At 39.1% G+C, this 26,793-nt stretch overlaps 1 protein-coding gene across 2 annotated transcripts in view; it reads right to left on the bottom strand.

The window, feature by feature from the left end:
• Positions 1 to 1,175: 1,175 nt before the first annotated feature.
• The window catches only part of LOC148426622 (protein naked cuticle homolog 2-like), a 36,564-nt gene continuing 10,946 nt past the window's right edge, over positions 1,176 to 26,793 (bottom strand). For both annotated transcript variants that reach the window (XM_088410840.1, XM_088410841.1), the window contains 7 exons: positions 6,533 to 6,593; positions 4,884 to 4,996; positions 3,947 to 4,042; positions 3,736 to 3,871; positions 3,588 to 3,645; positions 2,546 to 2,667; positions 1,176 to 2,334 (listed from right to left, as the gene is read on the bottom strand). In XM_088410840.1, the coding sequence (XP_088266966.1) occupies positions 1,739 to 2,334; positions 2,546 to 2,667; positions 3,588 to 3,645; positions 3,736 to 3,871; positions 3,947 to 4,042; positions 4,884 to 4,996; positions 6,533 to 6,593 (1,182 nt within the window). In that variant the 3' untranslated portion in view covers positions 1,176 to 1,738. The remainder of the gene's footprint in view (positions 2,335 to 2,545; positions 2,668 to 3,587; positions 3,646 to 3,735; positions 3,872 to 3,946; positions 4,043 to 4,883; positions 4,997 to 6,532; positions 6,594 to 26,793) is intronic.

Below are 26,793 nucleotides of genomic sequence, written 5' to 3'. Positions count from 1 at the left end.
CACCACTGGAGCAGGGATTTTTTTTTCTTTTTCTCTCTGTTCTGAGCGGCTGACAATTAACAAAAGACACGTTGATACTTTTATCGGGCATTTATTGGACATTATATCAACCAGTTTTTATCATTTTTAGTAGAATGCTGCATGTTTAGCACCTAACAGGCTGAGTTATCACACTCATGACAATAATCTCATCAGGACATATGAAAAAAAAAGTTGTAACTTTTTTATAACTTATTGATGAAGTTACGTATTAATAAACTTTATTTCTCACTTTCCGAATATACAGTACAAAACATCCTCTTTGCTTGTATGTGCCATTAAAGTTAGGGTATTATTAGATACTGAAAATGCAGCTTAGCAACAACTAAAACTAAACAAAAACTACAAACAGTGTGACGATCAGCAATAAGATGTTGAGTCTTTGCTGCTATCTAGTGGTTGATTAGTATTAATACAAAAAAATAATTGTCCAGCTGCAAAATTACCAAGTTAGTCACGTCATGTTAATTAAACATTATATTTGGCGGGTTCATACTTTTTGCACTAATTCAATCCGTTTCTGTTTCTTACTGGCGTTTATAACTTTCAAACAACCTAAACAGAGTCAAGCTATCAGTTTAGCATTTACGGTGTCAAGTAGCTAGCAAGAAGCTAGCTAATGAATTGGACGATTGTTAGCTTCTGGCTAAGTGGAAGTTAGCTTCATAGTTCACTAACACAGCGTCATTATCATTATGGATTTTTTGAAGCACTACTAAATGTGAGGGTTTCCCCCCCTAATATTAAAATTTGTTTATCTAATATCAAACATAGATAACGATGTCCAAGCGCGAGAGACCACATTAAGAAAATTCAGAGGAATACTTACCCTTGCTTTCAAGACTGGCGTCCTCAGCTTGTGTTTAAAGAAAGAGGTGAGTACCCGCAGGAAACCATTAATGACGACCATGAACTCTATAATGTTTATTATTATTATATATAAAAGACAAAATACACATATGTATAATTATATTCATGAGGACTTGGCATATACAGTATCATAATTATAGAGTAAAATGTGTTTATATTTATATATACTTTTTATACAGTACATATGGCAAGATTTTTTGCATAAAAACTGGCAGTGGTGATTTTATACTCCCCCCCCCCCCCCCCCCCCCCCCATACATACATACACACACACACACACACACACACACACACACGAACACAAACACACACACACACTCCAAATCCCCTCAGTCCAAAGACCATAAGGTCCATGTGAAAAAGCAGCACCTTAACACCTGAGATCTATGTTTGTTTTTTTTCCTTTTCTCTTTTTTTGGAGAGATCTCCCACAGAACGTCTCCTAGCTTCCAGGCATGGCAGAAATCAACAGCATCCGGAGGGGAAAAATGTGCTGAAGTTCTTCAAATTTTTGACTTTCTGGTGTGTTGTTTGCTCCCGTTACTTTAAAAAAAAAAAAAAAAAAAAAAAAAAGTTCTGCGATCCCTGGAAAGACTCGATTTGAAAAAAAAGAAGAAAAAAAAACCCAAAGCTGTGCCACACAGCCATTGTGGTAACACGGTAACACACTAACTATAGAAATCTTTTAGGTCCACTAGAGCAGGTCATCACAATAGAAAACAACTCCTTACATGTCAGGATATATCTGTATAGCTTGCATGAGGCGAGTATAAAGATCCTCGACTGGGAGTGGTGCTTGGTCCTACACGTGAGACATGAGCGGAGGTGGTCATGTCTGGTGGTAATGGTGGTAGTGGTGGTGATGATGGTGTTCATGGTGATGGTGGTGCTCATGGCGCTGGACCACAGGAACCACAAAGCCCGGGCTCCCAGGGGGGCCGGACACCTGCTCCCTCTCCAGGCCTGGCAGCACAGAGGGCATTGTGGGCGGCCCCTGGGGGTGAGGCTGCGGGGAAAGAGGCGTTTTGCTCGGGGAAAGTGCCTCCCTGGCTTTGGCTCTGACGCGTTTGCTGTGACTGTACTGCAGAGGGTGCTGATGATGGCCGGACGCTTGGACTTGGTGTGGTAAGTGGTATACATCCTGACCCCCGTGGGTGGCAGCGCTGCCACCATGCAGCGCGCTTTGCATGGGAGGGTGGTAGCCGTGACATTTAGTGGATTTGCCCCCACCGCCGCCTCCTTTGTTGGTTCCCTTGGGAGATTTCACAAACTGCGCTCCTTTCCCCCGTAACTCTGTGGGGTTGTAATTGTCACCGATGACCTGTGAGCGCCGCTGGTGAACCAGCTGGGCTTCCGGCTCGTGGGAACGAGAGCGGCTCTGGCTCTGGGAACTTCGGCCGTGACTCTCCTGAGGTGGGCTTGTTCCTGAAAGACAGGTCAGAGTTTGAGAAGGAACGGTCGTTTCTCACCGCCGCTTCAGCACAAAGTTTCATTGTGCTAATGGTGACAAGTGAGCATTCAATCAAGTGTCCAAAATGTTTAGTGTGAATGCTGAAGTGAGGCATTCAGGAGGTAACCATTTCTTATCAAAGGTCATTTTATTCTACGGCTAAAATTGAAAAAAATGACAACTTACCTTCAAATCTGGAAGTGTAGTTTTCAATGCCAGCCAAATCCAGGTAGTGATTCCTCCTCTCTGTGTTCTCATCTACACAATAATGCTGACCTTCACTGGTTTGGGCTTCATTGTTTTGCCTCCTGTTTTTTTCCCCCCAAAAAAGAAGAAAAAAAGGAACTGAGTAACACAGTAAAATATTACCACATTTTACCGACTATAAGCCGTGCTGGTATGTAAGCCACACCAGCAATATTTGAGCAAAAAAACAAACAAACAAAAAACAAAACAAAACAAACATTTTTGTCACGGTTAAGCCGCGCTGGACTTGAAGACGCAAGTCATATCGGATATTTATGCAGAAGTCTGCGACCCTAGTGAGGTAAGCGGCTCTGGAAAATGGATGGATGCTATATGGAAGTTTAATACCTTTTTTTGTTTTTATTTTTATTCCAAGCTAATTGCCTTATACATACATTTTATCAATCATTTTATCTCTTTAATCCTATATTTTTAAATCTCTATTTGAACAAAGCCATTGATTCACATCTTTCCGTCTCTATTTCATAGATGTTCCACAAAATGACAGACAGACACTGTACACATCTATGTTTTACCTGTGGACTGCCTGCCGGTGGCTAGGGGGAAAAAAACCCTGCACATAAGGTGCACTAGCCTAAAAGCCGCAGGGCACAAATCATGAGAAAAAAGTTGCGGCCTACAGTGTAGTCTGAAAAATATGGTACTTTTGACACGACACTTAATTTTCACTACAGTCCTGTCTTCTGTCTCACATACATTTTATATATATATATATATATATATATATATATATATATATATATATATATATATATATATATATATATATATATATATATATATATATACACCTATTGCATAATCCAGATCCCGTCTACTTTTGTGAAGGTTTTATCCTGTACTTTCCCAATCCAGTGACTAAAGGTAAAGTTGATTCCCAATTCCCCATGACCTATGGGATTCCAGAAAAAGTGCCAGTCCCTACTTTTTATCTGCCATGAGTACTAATCATCAGACTGACCTGATGTAGGCAGACATGCGCTTGTCAGCTGAACGACCCTCCTCTTGATGACATCGATCTGAATAAGGATTGTGAAACCGATCAGAACAAATTAGATGAAAGCATAAAAGACAAAATACTAAAACGACATTTGAAATATTTGTCCGACCTGTTTCTCTTTTATGGCATCTAGGCTCCGGAGTGACAGTCAGCTTGACACGCAGCGTCTTGCTTTTATTATGGCAGGAGTGATTGACCGAGGCGTCCACTACATCGTAGATGGTGTGCATCAGGCTGGACATATCCTACATTAACAGGAAAAAAAATTGGCTTTGGCTGTCGGCCCCAAAATTTGTCATGAATCCAGTACAGACACACACCTCTTTTGTCACTTTGCCACTGTTGTCAAAGTCATAAAGTGTGAATATCCACTCCTGGCGGTTGTCATCCTCCACAGAAACATCACACTCCAAGTCCTGTGCAGACATCAGATTACATACAGTTTGCGCTCATTTCGCTTTTCTTTTCAGTATGTCGTCAGAGACACACACTGTATTCCTTTACACTCATTTGCAATATGCGCACATTAAGGTAAATTACTTTACCACAAGGGGGTAGCGGCAAACTATCTACAACCAAAGCGGAAAACACTGACCTCCGCTACATTAGTATTCTTCCAACTAGAAGAGCGTTTGTTTTCATTTGACATTTGTGTCTTACAGACGAGACTAAACAGTTAAATAAAGTGTATTATGTTTATTTACGCCTCTAAATGATCCATTTGGTTGTTTGTCATGTAATTTCAGGGTGTACCTTGTTGCTTGAACACAGTAAACTAGAACGGGGTCCAGCTCATCCACAATCATATGACTACAATAATACAGTACTAATAATAAAACAAAAGTATGGTAACATGAAAATTTGAAGAGGCAAACATCTGGATTGTTGTAGGCCTGGTGGAGGAGCTGTGTGAAAAAGCAGCGTACATTTACGAGCGATGGGGCCCAAAGGAGAAGCAGTCCTTTATGGCTCTATAATGTCCCTTTAGCACATGCGGTCAGGACTGATCAGTAAAGCATTTGAAAGATGGAAACCAACCCTAAATTGTAATTTTGTTCTGGAGCAGTATACTGTACTGACAGATGTTCAGGAACTCGCAATACATTCTATTCTTCATGTAAATGGTTTTAAATACACAGAAGCAGTGCTTACATAAAGCTGCAGCAAATAGCCCATCTTGGTCATTTGAACTGCATTCCCCTTGCCTTCCTTTTTCTTATAAAAATCAGATATATTATGATCACAGCAGAGACTTACATCCAGACTGATCCGTTTCTTCCCGCTAGTTTTTATTTCTCGCTCTCCGTCTTCTGCATGAAGATACTGAAGGTAGTTCTCACAACCCTCCGCCTTCTCGGGAGGAAGAGCCACTGTCAGAAGAGACACGTTTACAAGACACACAATTACACACAGTTTTACGACAGAAGAAAGAACAAGGCTGGGTGAAAATATCATTAATGTTTAATGATATTTTATTATATATTATATATATAAAAATCATTTCTAAATAATGATGGCCATGATACCATATGCACATTTTACAAGTAATGACAGACGCATCTGATGCGTTACTTTTTCCAGTCAAGTAATCACATTGAAGTTACTTTTGGACTATCACCATTAGTTACTTTGATACATGTATGAGTTTCAAAATCTGGATAACTTGACAATACGGGAGGAAGCACACATGAATATTCCAAATGGGAGCACTTGTCTGCTAGAGGCACCCGTGAAAAAGAATTGACAAGATTGAAATGAAAAACGCATACTTTTCACTCATGGTGTAATTTAAAAGCGATAGCAAACCATAAAATACAGAAAATCAGCAGATCCCTAAAACAGTACCGTACTGACACTTCACTGGTGAAGTGTTTTGGGTAAGTTCTACCAGAAAAAGGCCTGAGGACCGACTACAATAGGAATGTCTCAGGATCCCCCCCAGAACAGTTGGGTAAAGTGGATGAAAAGAGGGAAGTCTGGGCTTCCCTGCTAAAGCTGCTGCTCTCATGACTTGACCTCAAAAAATCTTGATCATATGGGATCACATCATATTACAATGTTTTAAGAGACCCAAATATTTTTTTTTAAGTTGGGAGTTACAGAGGAGGATAACGCAATAATACGTAATGACAACAAAGTTAGATGTTTTTCAGGACTCCCCCCCTCCCCCAAAAAAAGGAAAAATTCAAAATCCAGATTTATTTTTTAACTACGCAGATTAGGTTTATGCTGTCCTATATTATTATGAATTTTTAATATGAAAACTGGACTTTTCCTTCCTTCTTTAGAACTTGACCCAAATAATATCGGAACACTAAATAGGCCACACTGAAATAAACATTACACTTTAACGATTGTAATTTTAAAAGAACAAAGTTACACTATATGGTTTGAAGCTCAATGTTGTAATATTATAGGAAAAAAACAACACTGCTCATTTTACAGACTGTTCTTCTGATATCATACGTTTACTTCATCTTGTAATGTGACTTAAAATCTTAAAAATAATCACTGTTAATCTTAAAAATATACAACTTCTTACTCAAAAATACAAAAAATATTTCTAGCATTTGACATTTAGTCTCAAAATAATATTTTACATTCTAGCTCAAACTACATTTTATTTTGTGAAAATACACTTAATTTTCGTAACATGACCTCAATCTCAAGTATTATGACCTCGATCTCAAGTATTCAACTTTATTGTTGTGATTTTGGAATTTATTAACAAAATAGAACATCTTTCAATCTTAAAACAATATACACATTTGAAAATAGACACATTTACTTTCACAGTATTGAGACTTTAATCCCGGGGTGATATTTTTTGGTCTTCAGCATTTCTCTAAATCTGCCTAGGTTTTTTTTTTCCATCAAATTTTATTAGCGCGTATTTTCCAACTTACCCTCTAGGGGGCAGTGTTGATCTGCGGGGTGCGCTGCTTTCATATGCCCATTTAGGAACGCCTGTGAGAAAATGAAGATCAGAGAAGTGAATCTACAGTTCAGACCTCAGACGCAGAGAAAATAAACATTTCAGGCAAAAACATTTTCTCGTCAGATGTGTGCAAAAAAAAAAGAAAAAAAAAGTGTCTACATGGACGGTGCTATAGCACGGTCAAACACTTTGAAACATGTGCGCCTCACTGATTGTGTTTCACTGTCTGGGATACTGGCAAGCAAGCTCAGCCAAGCGTTTAAGATTCCTCCCAAGCCTTCAAACGGGCCCTTGCATCCATCAAAAAATAAAAGAAATAAAAAGAAGGAGCTGCAATTCATCTTGTGAGCGTTCTCTTGCCTAACTGTTGTTCTTACAGAAAGTGCTCAGCAAGGAAAGCTTGATGAATGAGGCTAAAAGTTAAAGGAAGTTTTGGAATGGGGAACAATAGTCAGACTAACTTTTTGTCATTCCGTTATTCTGTAACTTTAATTATGCACAAGACAAAGTAGTGCAAGGGGAACATGCCGTCATGAGGGAATAATCCACATCCTACATAAAACAGAACCACCCCACACGTGTTAATACACCCAAGTGCACACTTTTAATTATGCCTGGATTGTGGAAACAATGACAATTAAGTGCAGCACAAGCCTTAAGCCACAAGAACTCAAACAACAAATGATTCATCTTATTTACGTCATGTTCGCTCCTCCGAGCTGCCCCGCACTTTGAAATCAAATCTGCGGCTCAGAGGCCCACTGCAAGGAGGCAAATAAAAACCAGATAGATGCTTGAAAAACAAAAGAACTGCATGTACTGCATCTGAGTTGGAACATCTGCATGCGTTTAGGTGAAAGACCCCCCCCCCCCCCAAAAAAAAAAAAAAAAAAAAAAAAACCCTCCTCGCTCTACCCCTTTCCTCTATTTCTCAGAGTAATAACAGCAGGGCCTGTGGTTCTATTTAATAATCTGGAGACCGTGATTACTCCCCACTTCACAGGACGGGTCCTCCAGCCTCTAATCTAGCCCTGACCTTCACCGCCGATAGAGGGGGTGCAGCGCAGCAATCGTGTTTCAGGGTCAAGGTTTGAACGCCCGCTGCAAATTGGCCACATGAGAATTTGGGGGAGAAAACTGCTAAGGATTGGGAGTGAAGCCTTGGGGGAAGTTGAAGGAGAAATGAAGGGAGAGGGTGGGAGAGAGAGGCAGGAAGTAAGGGAATAAAGACAGTGAAGCCACAAAAGAGGAAAGGGATGATAAGAGGAACAAAGATGGGAGAGAACCAGATACCAGAAGAGGATGTCGTTTGACTAACGGGAGATAGATAGGGACTATCTCATGCTAACTGGGAGCTCTGCCTAAAAACTGAGATTTTTCTCTGCTCCTCGGACTCCAAACAAGTCATTGCATACACTACACACACTTCAAACTAAACGTTCAGGAAAATGCACAGCAAACAAATGAGCTTTTTTTTTTAACCTCTCAAGTCCCTTAGAATCCATTTTATATGACAACATCCCTTTTGAGCCTTAAATCGACTAGGATGAAAAATAGGTATAAAAGTACAGTGCTCGTGCAAAGTGTGCGTTTACTACACTGTTAGAATGTCCAGCGGAGTTACTCACTTAATTATAAACAATTATAAAACCACATATATGCTGACAAATGGGATTCAAAAGACAGTTTTGGAGAAGCAGTTGGAGACCATGTGTGCAATATTTCTTTACAAAGTGACATTTACATTGCAGCATTTGGAGTTATTTTTGCATGGCTGTGTGTATATAGAATGTGGACTATATGATACACTCATGGAAAATTCCTGTTGATGACCTGAGTAGGAAAAGAGTGCAAATGAGTACTGTTCTCTTTACGACTGCATTTTACAGGTCTGTGTTAATGAGGATTGTTGTGCTCAGGGCTGTCAGATAAACATAATAATTGCGATCAATTATATAGTGACCGTTAAACCATTACTTTTTAACCAGCATTAATCTAATTTTTAATCTCTACCTTCATGCTTTTCAGTATGTTGATTAAATAGTACATTTTTATGCTTCTTGTGCTTGAGATGGTGGGGGTTGGAAAACTAAGGTCAATAACACCCTGAAGTGGACAGTGATTGGCTGTAATTAACCTGATAGGCTCTCGTTGTGGATGGGAGGTCAAGTTCAGGAGCAGCAGGAAGAGGAAAATGAAAGAGCATGTGAAAATTGTTGGTCAGATGAATGATAAATGTAACTTTAGGAAATGCCCTGACAGCACCTTTGATGAGGGTGGAGTGATATGCATACTTTGTAAGAAGGATCTTGATTACATAGAACCAGCTCAAGTTTAGCCAACCAAGTAAATGCAAAGTACACAGCTGCCTTTCGGCTGTAAATACGCAAGATTTCTTTCATTCACAATGAAAGTGAGCTATCATTTTGGTAAATCAATTTTTTTTTTTTTTTTTTTTTTTTTTAAGCAATGTTTTACTGCCATTTTTTAGCATCTTGGCGCCCAGGGTCTATATCTATGTTCAATTGACGGGAAGCTTTACATTAATTACTGGGTTGGCATCATGTTATTGCATTTTTAGTCCTTTTTAGAGGTCTGGGTGTTCAAAGACTATTTTGAAAATGTCTTTACATGGTGAAAAAAAGTCTCAGTTATTACTACATCTTTGTTGTGTAAATGAATGCCCTAACAAAGAGCAGGAAAGTAAGCTATTGTGCAGCTCAAAGAAACATCAAAAAGTCATCTCATCTCTTGATACAGCAAAGCATTAAGCGAGAGAGGGGATTGTCATGAAGCAAACAAAGGCAACATACTCCAATTAAAATTCAGGTTGGAAGAGATGTACTGTAACATCTCGCTGATTGACGCAGAACACGGCTGTGCTAAGGAGCACCCCAGTACCTCCTCATTACATCCCATGAGAGAACTAATGAGAGAGCAGACCGTGTCTGACCGCAGTCTGCAGTCTACATTGCCTATGGTGGCGGCCTCCAAATCTGCTAGCCACATGTGTAATTAAGTGCCTTCTGGCATCTCGCCGCTGCCATTCTTTCTCTATCAGATCACAAGATGCTCGGTGAGGCTATGCAAACAAGTCTGGGGGCTTTCTTGTTTTCCACCTGGAAGCTATGATCCATGCATATTTTGAGTAAGAGGAAGACGCATGACAAGCAGCATGACAAGGACAAGTCAATGCATTGACAGGACTAACATGTAAACAAGTGTCTTCCAGGCGATGTGGCATAGTGAGAGCCTGGAAAGCGTGTGATGTTTGTTGATGTTTACTACGGCACCTCTGCCGAGCTTCCCTACAGCTTCATCTTCTACTGGCAGACTTTAATGTGGGTTACCAGAAAAAAAAGTTACCTCTTTTAACGCTGCCGAAGACATTTTTTAAGTGCAGATATTCAATACCAGATGCATATATATATATATATATATATATATATATATATATATATATATATATATATATATATATATATATACACATACATATACATATGTCTTTGAAATGGAAATTGTCATATATTCTAATTCTACACTCATATTCCTTTAAAATAATAGATAATACATGGAGGTAGTTCAAAATCCGACAGTTCCAGCAATTTGCTTTGGAACATCACCTCACTCAAAAGGTTATGTATTTCATGTGGTGTTTTTGAAGGCCTTGGAATGATTTACATTTTAGACATTATTCATAACATGACAAAAATCATGATACAAAAGCGACTTTAAAAAAACGAAATGTTACAACAATAAGGTGTTTCAAAACCGATACACGGTACATTGGAAATTGAACGTCATATTGCAATATGCGTATTGCGTCACTTTGTATTGCATATTATATATGTGTGTGTGTGTATATATATATATATATATATATATATATATATATATATATATATATATATATATATATATATATATATTATATTGCATATTATATTATTATATTGATGTTATCGGCCAGCACTAATACACATTCATATCATGTAATTAAGTACAAGTAACTTATTACTCACTTTAATAAGTACTAAAATAATCAATTACTTTAGTAATAAGAACTAAAGTAATTAGTAATATGGGTATTAAAGGAATTTAAAATGATCACATTTTCAAACAATCTTTTGGACAAATACTTGAAAAAATTTGAAAAAGATATAAGTACCTGTAATGTGGGTTAAGGCAACCTTGGGGAAGCTTTCATAGCTCCCTACCAGGTGACATCAGGCACCCCCCCACCCAACCTACCACAAGAAAACAGTACACATCTTTGTTCTTACACCCCCACCCCTAGCTCACCCTCTTAAAACATACACACAGCCCTTCTTCAAAAGGTATGATGTGCACAACACATTTGGAAAATCTTCCAAAAAAAAAAAGTAGAGACTAGCACGAAAGATTGGCTAAACAGTTCCTCTGGCCTCGGGGTATGAATTACAGCAGCCTGTATATGAATCCAAGTCCAAACATACTGTATAGTGGAGAAAATAAAAAACAGGATATCTTCAAGGGGTTTCCTTATATTTTCCAGTCGATGCGGCTTTCTGAAATTGTGTAATTAGCCTCCAAATAACTTGTACACTGCAGCTCTTCTTCCCTTGTCCAAACAAGAGTTTGGTCATTTCCTCAAAAGTGTCTAAGGTGACACATACTCTAAGTCACCTGACACCTTGAGGAAGGCGCCAAGGGAAATCCTTCAAGCCCTTCGGCGGTCTATTAATCGTGCGTGATTGGTGGGCGGCTAATTGCTAACGGAAACACGGCTCCGGTGGTGTCAGTGCGAAGAAAGGAACACCACTTTGTAAACATTTGGTGGAGTCGTCACCGCACGGTGAAACTGGAGAGCGAGGGGGGTCATTGAGGAAAAAAGGACCGCCATTCCGGGAGAAACCAATCTGGCCTAGACTCAAAACCAGATGTAAGTGTTTAAAGTGAAGAGAGCCAGTGAAAGGAAAGATGATGAGTGGAAGCAAGAAGTGAGAAGGTTGCAAGACAGCAAAAGAACAATGAATGGACGGCAGACATGCGGGCCCTATTTCTCGGTGGTTCACCGAGGCCTCAGCGGAGAGCCCGAGTCAGGGTAATTACGGTGCTGAATCAACACAGAACACTGGCCTCAGATAATATCGAATGGGAAAAGCGCTGAACCTCTAACCTTGAACGCAATCCGTGCCTGGATGATTGAATAGATTTTTCACACTGGAAATTGTACATAACTTCTACACAGTCCTAGATAGAAAAAAATGATAGGGGCCCTTTAAATACATATGATTTTTAAAAATCTAAATGTTCAAATAATCATTATGAAATATACTTGATAATATGACCGTATTTTACAATTTATTGGCCATACAATTTTGACATCTTTGGGCTTCCACAGAAATATGTCTCGCACATTTTTTTTAAACACTTTGAAACAATTCTTATCTCACAAGTTTAAATGCCAAGTTGATTATTCTTTGGATTCTCCTTAAACATCTTGCGAGGTAGTACGCGGTTTTGTTGAATGGTACTTGACAGCACTTTGAGCTTTGTTAAGTTGTCTGGGCATTAAACTTAAGAGATTCTGCTCTATTAAAATAAACAGGAATGCAAGGCCAGTGTGAGTAAGCCGCTTTGAAGTGTCAATCAACATGTACCATTGTCAGGTCAGTTATGGAATTTGAAACATACGGGTGTTTAATGGGGAATTTTATCAATGCATCAGTTTGCCGTGACATGTCTTTCCCCGAATGGCATCGAGATGAGAACCGAACACCGTGCCGTCATCTGGACAGACTCCATGTGGCCGAGATACGACTCTCACAGGCCAGCGGGACTCTGTTTGAGGTCAAACAGGAGGCAGAACCTCTCCCTTGGCAGGACATGAATCACGGGGGGTGAAGTCTCTTCGGGCCTTGTGTAACAACAGCTGCGAGGGGTGGGGGGGGCGTGGGTTTGATGAGAATGCTTAGCCATTGACATAAGCGCACCTAAACCACTAAAAGTCACCTGCTCCTCTACAATTGAGAACTCTTCTCATACCGCCGCTCTCCCTCCCTTTCCCGAACCTGATTATCCTCTCACTTTGATTTGACCTGCTGGACGGCATCAACAAAGATTAGCACCGCTAGCTGGCCACCGCGCATCTGTCAACGATGCTGTAATCAGCTCAGCTTCATTAAAGCCAGCGTTGATAGCAACGTGATGCAATGGAGGCCCTTTTCTCAGCTGTCACGCAGCCGGCGGACGCTGCTGCTGCTCGGAAAGCGTGTATCTCATTCCACCGGGTCGTGTTAGGGGTTAAATGGCAGCTCACTGTGTTATGTATTCGGTAAACAAAAGCTAAATTGTTCACTTAACCTTTTGTGTGGTATTTTGTCCAATCCCTTCATCTTTACGGCAAAGACATTTTACACCAAAGGGAAAGAGCAATGAGAGAAGACACTGAGGAGCTGAAATTTCACCCCGATAGTTACAACATGGCATGAACATTTCAGTGCAAGTGCATTTTAACATGTAACAAAAATGACTTTTGCTACTAATGCATTGTTATGATTTTCATTATTATTGTTATTATTATTAATACTACAGCAGAGCTTTTCTCAATATGCAACTGGTGAATAGCAATTCATTTTTACGAGAAAAATTGTTCCCACCATTTTCCGCTGTCAAGGTCCAAACTGTGAAGGTGTCACATGAAAGGTTCCCTAGTAATGGCTCAAAAAAATGCTAGCTTTTGAAAGACTGCTCCTGTTTTGTACAAGTGGGATTCATTTGCCGTTCAGTGCAGGGACTGATATTTTTTGGTGGGTTAAATGGTCTATGATCTTCACAAACTCTTGTAAAATCCTAAATTATTTGCCTTAATAAATAAAGAATATGCAATTGACTTATGTTGGCCTGCTTGATAAATTAATTCAAAAAATTTCAGAGGCCCATGCATCCTTCACTTTTTCCTTATATGGCCACTCGAGGGAAAAATTTGGACACCCTTGGTCTAAAGTATTGTGGAAGTGTTAAGAGAACCATCTGATGTATTTGTGAGCTAACATTCCAGGGAGGAAATAGAGTTCTTGCAGCATACATTCACAAGATACTTCAAACTTTTCCCATCAAGCAGAATCTACAGGACCATTACAGAAAAAACACAACTAAAAAAAAAACAGCTTATACCCACACACTATCAGACTGCTAAACAAATGACATCACAATCTATTAACTACACTGTGCAATATTTTCCTCTTGTAATTCCGCACTTGAATGCCTGCACCATTGCAAATTATTTGTATTTTTCCATTAGCACTAACAGGGTGAGGGATGGGAAACTGGTGTACAAAAAGAGCTCTTGCAGTAAATGGCATTTTATGCAACAGTTATTTTGTGTTTTTCTTCAAACCTTTTGTTGTTGGGCTAGGATAATGGATCTTATATACCGTCCATGCACTGAAAATGGAGTGTCTGAAACAAAATATTTTAACTCATTCAATCCCAAAGACGTGTTTTCATTTTTTTTTTTTTTAAGAATCCAGGGTACTTATTGAAATCTTTTTCAATTTAGCAGTGTTTGAAAAAGCTGGTGCCAAATGAATTAGATACTTAATAAGCTACTTTACGTAATTAAGTATGAAAGTAATCAATATTGATTCCTTTAATAATGTAGTACCAAAAGCAACCAATTATTTAAGTGCCTATTACTTAAATTAGTTGAGTACTTTAACACTCAATACCTAAAGTAATCAACTGTCTTACTACTTGATTACATAATTGATTGCTTTAGGGTACTAATGTACTTGAGCGCTTTTAGTACCTCAAGGAAATTATGACTTAAGTACATAAGTAATTGATTGCTTAATGTTTAATTACTTAATACTTATTTCACCAGCAGTTTCTAGACAATCTTTTAGCCAAAAGCTAAAAAAATTGTCATTGATGTTTTTCAATTAGGTTGAGTGAGGATTTTTTTTAAGCTCCTCCACTGTAAATGTCGATCTTGGAAACAACTTTACTGACCCGCTATCACCAGTAGATAGCACCGATGCTTCAAATTCCAAACACCTGTCATAATGTGCACGTATGTTATCATTAGCGTTACAAGAAGTTTTTAAGATGTCATTGAGCGTTTGTTTCAAGATGTCACCATTCGCATCACAAAGGGTTATGAAGGCTTGTATGTCAGTTAGATTTGATATTAAATGTAATTTAGGAATATGTGACAATTTGTCTTTAAGACCTTTATTTTGTCCAGTGTAGAAGTTGAATTCCATCTGTGAAAGCTTTGTCAGATTATAACAGACGAACAGTACTACCAGACATGGCTGTTTAGGATGTTTGCACTCCAATCATGCTTTGTTTTTGTTAATAACTATTAAACATTAACTAGTTGTTTCTGGAACCTACTACACCACTTTGTGACAATGAGTTTAAGCACAACAGGGGGTGTCTTGAAAATATCAAAATGCTCTAAAATGGCTGGCCGAGAATGACCTCGCATTTTGCATACATATGAAATTAGGAAGTTATGAAGTGTCTGGTCCTACATGGCCCCCTAGTAACGCCTAAAAAATTGCGGCACCCTCCAGTTTTTAAAATGCCCAACCTTGAACCAGATTATTACTATTCCTGACCCTGAGTACACTGTCCATTTTTGCTCTACTAATCAAACAATGGCTTCAAACTTTGTTCCAGGAACGTGTCCACAGAAACCACAGGGAAAACACACAGGATACTCTTTAAGCAAACACGCGCGCACGCACACACACACCTCGTCTAAGAAGAAGAAGGCGCCAGGCAATGAACAGGACAGGCACTTGGCCTCAAACAGGATGTGCCTCTGTTTGTGGCCTCTATGTGAAATTCTGTAAGCTCCCGCGCAGGCCCCTGGCTCTTAAGCCCAGCCAATAGGGAGCGCATCCAGGCTGATAAAGCTGAACAGATTTGTTCCACATTCCACAGACCCTTTAAACAACACAGAAGACCTCAGACTGGCAGGTTGCAGCTGAGCTGGCGTGGACACCAATACCACAAGGGCCCGAAGGGACTCCACCTCTTATAAAAGTCATGCCGAGACTCTCTTGTCTCGTTTTGAAGGGTTTAGTAGAAACTGCTCTTCAATCAAGTTGTCTGCCACTCACAGTAAAAAAAAAAAAAAGAGGATTTGAGGCACATTCCAGGGCTCTGAGGGGGAAACGGCTTATATATATATATATATATATATATATATATATATATATATATATATATATATATATATATATATATATATATATATATATATATATATATATATATATATATATATATATATATATATATATATATATATATATATATATAAATCCTCAAAGTGAGAACTCTCACCCATGAAGCACTGTTTGGAACACTGATCTATGAAACACTAATCATACAGTAAGTTAAGTAGTGACAAGATTATAACAGCCACAGAACAAAGTTCAATTACCAATGTTTACATGGAAATTAAAATGTATTGGCGACTAACCGACTGTAGTACCCCACTATAGTTGACATTCCAAAAGATGACAAAAACAGACAAAGGGGGTACAAATCAGTTGTGTTGGCACTGTGCTAAACTATTAAAAACATAAATGCAGTTTATTTTATGGGTATCAAACCTGAACATGCCAACAAAGTTGCCCTTCTACAAAGTGGCAGTACACCAACGGCACTGTTTTCCTTTTTCAATTTTATATGTAAGGGAGGTTAAAGCTGAGCTAAATAGTATGCCAGCTGGCTTTAGGCGGGTGGTGGTGTACAGGTTGGCAGCTTATATCACTGGTTAAGACAGATCCTTATAAACTCTCCCTGGAAATATGTGGCAAAAGTGTGACGGGGCAATGAAAAACAATCCTATATTGGCCAACATGGTTGCATCTGCTGGGTAGCTTAAATTTAATTTGAATTATAAAACTTTATGGTAACTGAATGCCGAATTATTTTTGTAGTATGACTTTAACACTGGAAGGAAAACTATATATATATATATATATATATATATATATATATATATATATATATATATATATATATATATATATATATGAAGAGAGAGAGAGAGAGAGAGAGGGAAAGAAGAGCGACCACTGATCATGAGTTATTGCAGTCCCACCCAAAATGTTTACAACTGCTATTAGAATTACTTAAAATGCTAAATACGATGCCATATTTTTATAGAATTTCATTAGTCTTCAAAATGTCTCACAGATTTTATTCTAAGAAAAAGGTGAATCGACATTAATTTCGATGATGAAATTAATCCACGAATATTTTTGATAATAGATTAATTGCGAAGAAACTTAAATCCAAATCCAAGTCCAAATCCTCAGAATATCAGCCTCTCACTAGGAAATATCCTGTACTCTTGATTTACCTAAAAAGCAGACAGATTATCATATTTAAATAAAATATGACGTTACGGTGTCTGACCAAACCACTAATTGAATAATAAAAATAAAAAGTTTACTTTTGTTTTCTGTTCTATCAATTTGAAAATGTCTCGTGTTTGAATATAGGGATAGAAATAAAGAGAGTCACTTTTTTAAAATCCTATTAATTAAAAATAATAAAATAAAGAAAATAATAAAAATTGTTCAAATAAATGTCAGTTGCAGCCCTGGATAAAAAGGGGTGCAAAGGTGCTGCTGTAAATGTCTTCACATAAAAAAGGCTGATTACTACTTTCCTATTAACTTGCACCTTGGCACAAAGATACAGCAATAGTTGGCAATAGGCAAATTTCTAAACAAACGGTGGTCAGGGTCCACAAAAAAAAAAAAAAAAAAACGCTATGGGTAAACCTTGAGGTGGGACTGTGGTTTTCACCCCAGCAAAATGTTTTCATATAAAAATACTGCGACTGAGGGACGCTCAGAGCGCTGCCTGTCAATGTCAGTAACCCTGGATTTGGAAGCACCCTCATCAGCCTCTGCTACATTTCAACACGATCACTCTCACCCTTAAGGACACTTGTGATCGTACGAGTCAGGTTCCTAGCTGTCTGTCTAGCATGGCGATGTCAGTTGTAATTGCTCTCACCTGCGAGATAAGCGGCGACACCACTGTTTTCCCGGCTTGTTTTGTTAAGCTGCGTGGGATTCCAGTCTATGCTTTGAAAAGCTGTCCAAGCACTTTATAGGGGTGAGGCTCTGTGGTTTGAGGGGCTGCTAGGGCCACGGGCGTTACAGTGCTCCTGTGGGTGACTGAGAAATGTAAACAAACCACGTCGGGAAGGACAGCTGCACGCACAAGAGCGCCAACAGCGCACACACTTGAGGGATGATTGTCCATGTAATCCACAATGAGTTTTTTTGGGTTGCGGGATCCCCGCTGTTAACGGCTTGCGGGCTGCTGGATAAGCTTCCCGCAGGGTTTCCGGAACATGCCTTCCAACGGGATAAGAGAGGCTTCACGGTCAGGACCGCGGCTCTACAGTCCACTTGTCACCGCTCCCAAAGGGTATGTTACAAAGAGAGGTGCAGATCCAAATGACCGCCGATGATGAGGGGCGCTCATGCAGCCGTGACCAATCAGTGAGTAATGTAGCATGAACACTCCACACTTCCATTTGGGTGGTACACTGGGCAAACGGACACGGTAGAATGTCTTCTGGCATGGGCCAATTACTACATTCAGCCATCCAAAAAACATATGGTTTGAGATGCGAGATACTGTATAACCATAAGCAGCCAAAGTGTCGAATAACAAGAAGAACAATTTGGATTTAAAAGTTCTTGTATGGAGCTCCTGACATTATATGGGAAAATGTGTGCACAAAATAGTGAATATGTAAACCCAGATTATTAATCCTGTTTATAACTGTTATGCTCACCAAAATTAGAGCTGCAGCTATTGAGTGTTTTTCGAATTCGGTATCCTTCAGAAAATTCAAAATGAATATAGAGTATAAAATATATATCTTTTTGCTTGGTGAAAACACTACTTTTCTCCTTCTCCTCACAATCTCTCCTCATAAAATGTGGTGTATGCGCCACCATTTGCCAAGTGAAACAGCACATTTGAGTCAGCATGGTGTGTTAAAATGTGATCAGTAAGAATGGCAACTTTTTCAGGCTGTCAGCATTAAAGTGTGTAGAGTCATTTAAGTCTATAACGCCAGCCTATATGGAGCACTCAGGTGCTGCTAGCTAGCAGCTAATTTAAGATAGACCCAGCTACAAAATAGCCTGAATCACTGGCAAAAATGACAACAGGAGTCCTATATCAATGTCAGTGTTATTAAGTTGTTTGTTTGCACCTTGAATTGGCAGTTCAACAGGATTTTAGAACATCGTTGTGTTATTTGTATTGGGAGTCCAGAGCAACAGTTGCCGTGGAAAGACTAATCAAGCTGTTACGCCCTGACATGCTGCCAGGAAAAATAAAAGTTTACCAAGACATTTCTCTCCATGTATTATTTGGCAAACAAATTAAATTTTGAAGTTTACAGTGTATTTTACTGCCATGCAGAGCAATAACAATTGTTGCTGCGATTGGCTTGACATATTTTTCCTTCGTTTCCATTAAAAAGCGAGTATCCGAGGCAAGAAGAAACTAACTTGAGCATTATTTCAACTGAGGTAATCAAATTAAATTTCAGCCGTAAAATGCTCATTTGTGGCCACAATATTACTATAACGTGCACCTTAATTACAAAATCTTGGCCATGAACTAGATCAAATGTCCGCAAGACATACTAAATGATTACCATGAACTAGGTATATGTACACAAAATACTAAATGGTGGTAGGGCTACACCATTAATCGAATTTTAATCACGATCACGATATTTGCTGCCACGATTAATTAAGCTGATCCTCAGCAATATTAACCCTTAAAAAGCCGGCTACATTACATGTCAAATCAAGCGCTTTGTCATCCTACAACCAGGGGGCAATGCTTCCCACATGTTTGCATGACAAAAGCCTTTGCTTTTTAATAACCGTAATATATTATTTACCAGTGTGCGTTGAGTTTCTCACCTGATTCCTAACATATACTGTACCTTGCTAGCTGTCAATTGAGACCTATTTTGAAACATTTGCAGAAAAATGTGAATAAATTCAGTTTGAAATGACAGAAAATGACATTTTGACTGGTAATTGATTGAAATTTGCTTGAAAGTAAACAAAGTGGTTGGTTTAAAGTAGGCTTAGGCTTCATTTTTTTCATTGGTTTGCACTCAACAAGTGAGTTAATTTTTTTACTTTATTTATTTTAGTTTATTATCATTTGTAAGTATCAAGCCTTGAAGCCGTGCTTATATACTGCTTGTTTAAAATAAGGCAATAAATAGACATCTCTGACCAAACATGATGAATATTTGGGATTTGAATATTGACCAAAATAATCGTGATAATTATTTTGGCCATAATCGTGCAGCCCTAAATGGTGGCCACGAATTGGGTAAGATGATCGCAAAATAATAAATTGTGGGAAAAGGTATAAAGTGCGTGCAACTTGGGACGATAAACTAGTTATACCGCATGCATGAAATACCAATTTGTAGCCAAGAAACAAGCATAACATGCACATGACATCAAAAAATGTGGCCACAAACATGTAACAGGCAGTAAAATACTAATTTGTAGCTGCAAAATAGAAGTAAAGTACACACAAGAGACGGAGGCCACAAAGTAGATACAGAATAACATGCTCGTGAAATAGCCTACAATTTTTTTTCAGCAGGGATGTAAACGTCTTCCTGAAGTACTAATGTTTCTTGCAATGTCAGTCTTTTCTAGATTTCAAAGAAAAAAATCATCATCAGTTCATCCCCAGCCTAAAATAAAATTAATCATAAATATAAATTCAATCTGTTTGTTCTCATCCATTGTGTAGCTTTTCCCCAGACCTCTACCTCAAACTTAGCATTTCCTGAGAACACGATCCTGATTTGCTTAGCCAACTGTGCAGTATGGCGCCCCAGCTTCTCCAAAGCCACAAATGAGTATTTTCTGCATGTACTATATTTACATTGTGGCCACAATCTTTTAAAAAAAAAAAAAAAAAAAAAAAACGGCCCACGCCATGTCCGGGGATCCGTACTCGGTTGAGTCTTGCCAACATGTTTTGGCCAAGAATCTCTTAAACACATGTTGCACAAAACACAAGTTCCAGCACCTGTTTTGTCTCTAGTCTCATTTGGACTTGTTGAGTAACTCTCTGACAGTCTGCAATTCCTGCCAGTCTAGGGAAGACCACAAGAATTCTTGACCCTGCAAAAACAGGCCTAATTCCAAGCTGTGAAGTTCCTCACAGGGATGAAAGTAGGCAAGGGGTCGTATCAGGGTCAACGCCAACTGTATTCCTGATGATTGCGGGCGCAGGATGTAGAGGAGAGTCTACAATGTTCAGATGATGTAAAGGAATGCCTTGGCTTTCAACATGGAAAATATCCAAATGTCCCCTGACTGTAAATGTTAATTGTTTGAAGGCATTCTCCCATGAATATAAGACGGTTTCCCAACATTGTGGCAAAGACCTTTTATGTGAAAAATCTCAGGGCACACTATCAAACAGAAAATTACAGACAATTTGACTTACAATGGGTGAAATCTGGACTTATTTAGTTGACCACAAAGCTACTGCTCTTCTAGAAAAGGGAACAGGTGGATACTAAATGGAACGAGGACTGGGATTGCGAGATCGTACCGCGAGATAAGAACACCGTGAAATTTCTTGTTGATGCTTTGCATGACGGTAAATCACACCACCGAATGTGTTGAGGGATTTAAAATAAACCATACCATTTCAAATACTGGAATGACATGAATGCCTTGGTATGCTTTTATTTTTAAGTTTTTCCCAGATGCGTGACACAACAACAGCTAAATTGACTCTTTCCACTGTACAAACTATTGCTCCCGGAGAGTGTTGCTAGTCACGACCCATGATATAAACAGCACAATGTTCTGAAATCATGTTCAATTACCAATTCAGGACGCTAAAAAAATATATGAATTGATTATGCTAACATTGTCCAGTATGGTGACTGTTGCCAGCATTCAGCACTAGTATGAATTAGCCGCTAGCTAACAGTGCTCCATATATTCTGTCGAGCGCAGCCAGATTACTTTTTAAAGGCAGTTGAATAGACATAAATGACTTCACACTTTGAATTGACAGCCCAACACAGATGTTGTTTTTCTGCTATTACATTACTCAAATGTGCATCCTCTGGTTTTGATGTCCCTTTGTCACATTGACAATTATTTATGGTGAGAGAGTCTAAAATGTTGGTTTATATTTATGCAAATAAGAAATGTTGACTATCAAAATATTATGGAAGTTGGCCAGTCATTATTAAGTGGAAATGTGTTAGTTGGTCTTCTGTGCTTATAACCGTTTTTCACCCAGGGAAAAAAAAACAAAAAAACTTTTATGCAAATGCCAAAATCTACAACCCTAAAGGAGGAACAAAAAAAGAATTATCTAATTACTTTCACCCGCTTGGCAATATTTTAGTTTTCTAGTTCAGGAAAAGGATGGTAAAATATTGGCAGAAAAGACAAAGAGAGTTTGCCACCTTTTTTATTTACATTTGAATGCTTGATTAAGCTTGCTTTTGAAAGCTATATTGTTAATTTTCTCGCAGTCAATGCAATGAAAAGAAGACAGTTTCAACTAAGCATTATGTTTCATCATAAATGTTGCAAAAATCTCATCTTGTTTCATTTATGTGGACTCAATCTCATGAGACATTTCATCTCGAGGGAATTTGTGTCCTGTCCCATCACTAATGGATACATGAAGTAATTGTACCTTTTGCCATCTAGTTTGAAGAGCATCTATTTGTTCTGCCAGTCCCTATATGTCGCTTGCATAGATAGGTGCACAAAGATAGATATGTAATTAATAAAAAGTAATTAATCATTTTGGTTCCAAACAAGGGAAAATAGATAATAACGGCACAGTGGTTGGCGATCACTGATCGACAAATAAGATTTAAAAAAAATAAATATCAAAGTAGTGTGCCGGTCAATTACTGATGCAACAAAGTCATGCAGCTCAACCAAATTTCTGATGAATTATTCTGAAAGGAAATTACTAGTGAGGGTGCGGGGGTGAACAGAGAGCATGTGAGGATAAATGCCTTTGAACTGGCAAGCTCATGTACGACGTGTGAGCTTATTTTTTCAAACACGACAACTTCACCGTTTTTGTTTGCTTCTGGCCGTGTGTGCACTTTCGTGACCTGACAGGAAAGCTGCGTGTGCACCAAACACGCTTCCCCAGTGTGAAATTCAGGAACGTAATTCATCCATGGCAAAAGCGGAGATGAAAAGGCAATGGTGCAGAGGGCAGCTCAGCGCGGCTCCGCCTTCTTCTCAGCTTTTGCAGCAGAGCGCACGAGGAGCTGCTGCTTTTCAAAGCCTCGATTATTGCAAACCAAGTCGGCGCGGCCGCGTTTTGCATTGGCTAGTCACTTTTGCTGCTGTATTCTTATCTTATCTCAGACGCTCAATCCACAAGACCGACCGGGTCTGGTTGTGCAGAAAGTCTGGAGGCATTCCACTTAAAAGCACAAAGTGAGGCACTTTGAGTATTGATTGAAAAAGCTCTTGAAAGCCTGGAATAGCAGCAGGAGGTGATCATGTGCGAGAGGAGCTTAAAAGCTATGAGATAATCAGGTAGTACCAGGATGACGGAGTCCTCAAAGCAAGGCACATGACACTGAGGGGAAAAGTTCAGATATTCTGATACACTGGCATTCTTCAAATGATAAGATCAGCCAAGCCCCTATCATCAAGCAGACGTAGGTGCTGGTTATAGGAAGAGCCCTGACTATATTCGCGGACAGTTTTGCCCAAAACATTCACTGCGGAGTTAGACCCTTCCGTAATTCAAGTATTTATTAATGCTTACTGTCATTTCAAAATAAATCTTCCAACAGATTCCATATCTATTGCGGTATTAGTGTTTCTCTTCGATTGCAGGGACTGTTAGGCAAACACCCACTTATAGTCACATCCACGGACAATTTAGATTCTTCAGTGAACCTAACAAGTGTGTTTTTCTAATGTGGGAAGAAGCTGGAGTAGGCAAGAAAAAAATACAGTCATGCTCAACGAGAACATGGAAACTCCACAGAGGAAGGTTAAAGCTGAGATTCGAACCCAGAAGCTCTCAACTGTAAGGCAGATGTGCAAAAAATATCCCCTTAGCCTCTGAGGTTGTTTTCTTTTTTTCTTATTAAATGTAATTATTTCCATTCAGCATTGGTCAAATTGCCCCTAAAAGGACTACAGACTGACATTTACAGTTGACCAGCTAATGACTGTACAAACTCTGACTGGAGTCTGCCAATAACGTTAAAGCTAGACTGAATTAAGTGGAATTTGTCAGGTTGAGTTACACACAGTCAGCAATGATTTTTCTTTACTTTGTTAACATTCGGTCCTCAGTCATCTGTTTTTAATTTCCATATGGAAACTAACTATGTGGTGAATACTAGGGCTGCAACACATGATTATTTTGCTAATCAATTGTGTCGCTTATTTTGTCTATTAGAGAAGATTTTTTAAAAAATGTACTGGAGATACGTTTTTAAAAATACTTTTTTAAAAAGTGCGTTCATTCAAAAACGTCATTATTTCAAACTGATATGATATCATTAGGATTCAGTTAACATGTAACATGTCAGAAAATAGCCAACCAGTGTTGATCATTATTTTATTTTTATATAAAAGCAAACATTTTACTTAAAGGGACAATGTGTAAGATTTAGCCCGTTTCTCATTAAAAAGGAATGAATGATTGTAAACTTCAAAAATTTACAAATGAATATGTTCATATTGACCAAGAGTATGTCTTAAATATAAACATAGGTCTAGTTATCATTAAATTATATTACATGGGGGGTGACACTTCTCCGAAGGCGGCCATGCTTGTTATATCTACAGACAATGGGAAATGCAGCACCTCCTGCAGTCCGTAACGAAAAACGGTTTAAATTTTACACACTATCCCTTTAAAATCATGGGTGGCCATGTCGTTGAGAGGCACAATCCAGCCTGTTTTTGACATTCCCCGTCAACCAACACACTTGATTCAAATGGTCAGGGTCGTTTTCCAAATTTTGCAAAGCATGCAAATGAGGTAATCATTTGAACCAAGTGATTTGGTTGAAAGGAAATATTCAAAACAGGCTGGATTTTGGCTCTCGAGGACCGGACAGCATTTACTGTTGAGAAACTGAAATTCTGTGGCTGATGTATATGCTTTGCAATTTTATTTACATTTTTGGACGGTTTCATTTTGCAGCCCAGTCCAAAATGGGCCACAGATCTGTGTTAGGGACCGTCGAGTTATGGCATGCATTACTTACTACAGCAAAATGACAGATCATTATTGTAATTATTTGATTTTGTAAGGTGTTACTGTTGTTTTACACTAGATATTCACTTTTTTTTTTTTTTCTATGTGAAGCCTGCCCTGTGAAGCAAATGGTTTCTGTGAGAAGCTCTCAGTGAGGGGCCGGGCGTACTATACGGAGAACTGCTGTTTATTTGAAATGCGCCTTTAGGTAAACACGTTACACGGCACACAGGGCTAGGTCAGCTTTTGAAGTGGACGGGCCTCAGGAAAGAAATGGGTGGAGGGATGGGGGGAAGAAAAGAAGGCCGCCTTCAGAGGAAATGAGAACAGAGACTTCATTCAGCGCCGGGTCATCATCTCCATATACATGCACTAAAAGAGGTCTTCTGGTATCATATATCATCGGAACCTTCATATTGTACTTTGTTCTTCACATGAGTGCAAAGTTGGCTTTCTTTCCCAAATTCAAATCCCTCGTACAGAACTAAAATACCCCACTTCCTCTTAACGTGGAACATTGAGGGTTTGGATGACGGGAACAGGTTTTTGCAACAAAAGCTAGTTCCCCTTCAACCACCCCTCCAACGGAGGGACTCAATGACATACAGAAAGCGGGGCCAGCCCCGCACTGTCTGCATAGCCTGTTTCCAGCTTTGAAGCTGCTCGAGTGTTTCGACAGCTAACCACTTTCAGATGGGACTGTGGCATTTTATGAGCTGAGTAAAAAGCGATACTTACACATGTGGAAGCTTGGGGTCCCAAAGTGGGGGGGAGGCTCAGAGCAAAGAAAAGGATAACTAAACTCCTCCAGGGTTTCAATTTGAGAGGGGGGGGGGCTTTCATCAATCTTACGGCATGCTATATGAAAATAGAGGGCAGGAAGATGGATATCAATGTTAAAGGCTCATAATGAGAAAACAATGCCGGTAGATTTTTCTAGATTCCAATTGTCGTTTTGAATTTTTTTTCAGTTAGGTTGACAGGAAGTCGAGGGGTTTGAGCCGTGTGTGGTTTTACTCTCCGTGCCTCCAACCTAGCAGGACGTCAGTTTCAGGAATGCAGAGTGAGGATGAAATTTCTAAGCATTCGGGGGAACTGTCTGAGTTTTTTTTTTTTTTTTCAAACATCTAAGAATAACAGAGTAGGTTGTTGTAACCTTCCAAAGGGACTGAGTTGGATGCACATTGCATCACAATGTGAACACGAAAAGCTAAAAAAAAAGTAATTGCACACTAAATGCTGCACTTATGGCACTGCTATTTATGTTCTCGACAAGCAACAAAAAAACGTCAGATCTAGACTACGACAGATTTATGACTAACGATGTACTGTGCTGTTTTCCTCCCCCCACCCCCCAAGAATCTAGTGTGAAATATATGTCAGGTCGCAGTCTGAACTCTGTGTAGAGAATCTCAAGTTTCCACCACACTCATTCATAGAAAAACACATTTTTATCTAATAGAGGGGACTCCAGTCCTAAAAATAAATAAGAAGCCTCCATTTACAAATATTTAAAGAGACAACATGTGGGAAATGTTCACGCGGCCTCAGTTGTCAGTGAGCTCATCGCACGAACAGACATCACTGAAGATGGAGTGTGCGCAATTAGAAATGCCCATAATAACATCTCCACCACCCATCAGTGAAAAAAAGAATATTCCCCTGGATGATCCAGGGATTGTGAAATTAAGTCCACTTGGAAAAGAGCAGTGACTGTCTAAGGAGGGGGCGGGGGACAGGGGTTTATGTGGAAACATACCTTACACACTAAAATGTAATAACCTTTGAGTCTCCCGGTGTTTTACTTGGCCGCGAGACGCAACAAGATCAAACACAGACTTGAATCCAGACGCTTTTGCCAAAAATGTCAGCATTAAGCACCGAGCTCCAGCATCAGGTATTTTCTTTTCC

This window comes from Hippichthys cyanospilos, chromosome 3, assembly GCF_059441005.1.
Source record: "Hippichthys cyanospilos isolate Australia breed blue-spotted pipefish chromosome 3, RoL_Hcya_1.0, whole genome shotgun sequence".
NCBI classification, from domain to species: Eukaryota; Metazoa; Chordata; class Actinopteri; order Syngnathiformes; family Syngnathidae; genus Hippichthys; species Hippichthys cyanospilos.
The sequence above is the reverse complement of the archived record's forward strand: the minus strand, read 5'-3'. Positions and strand labels throughout refer to the sequence as shown.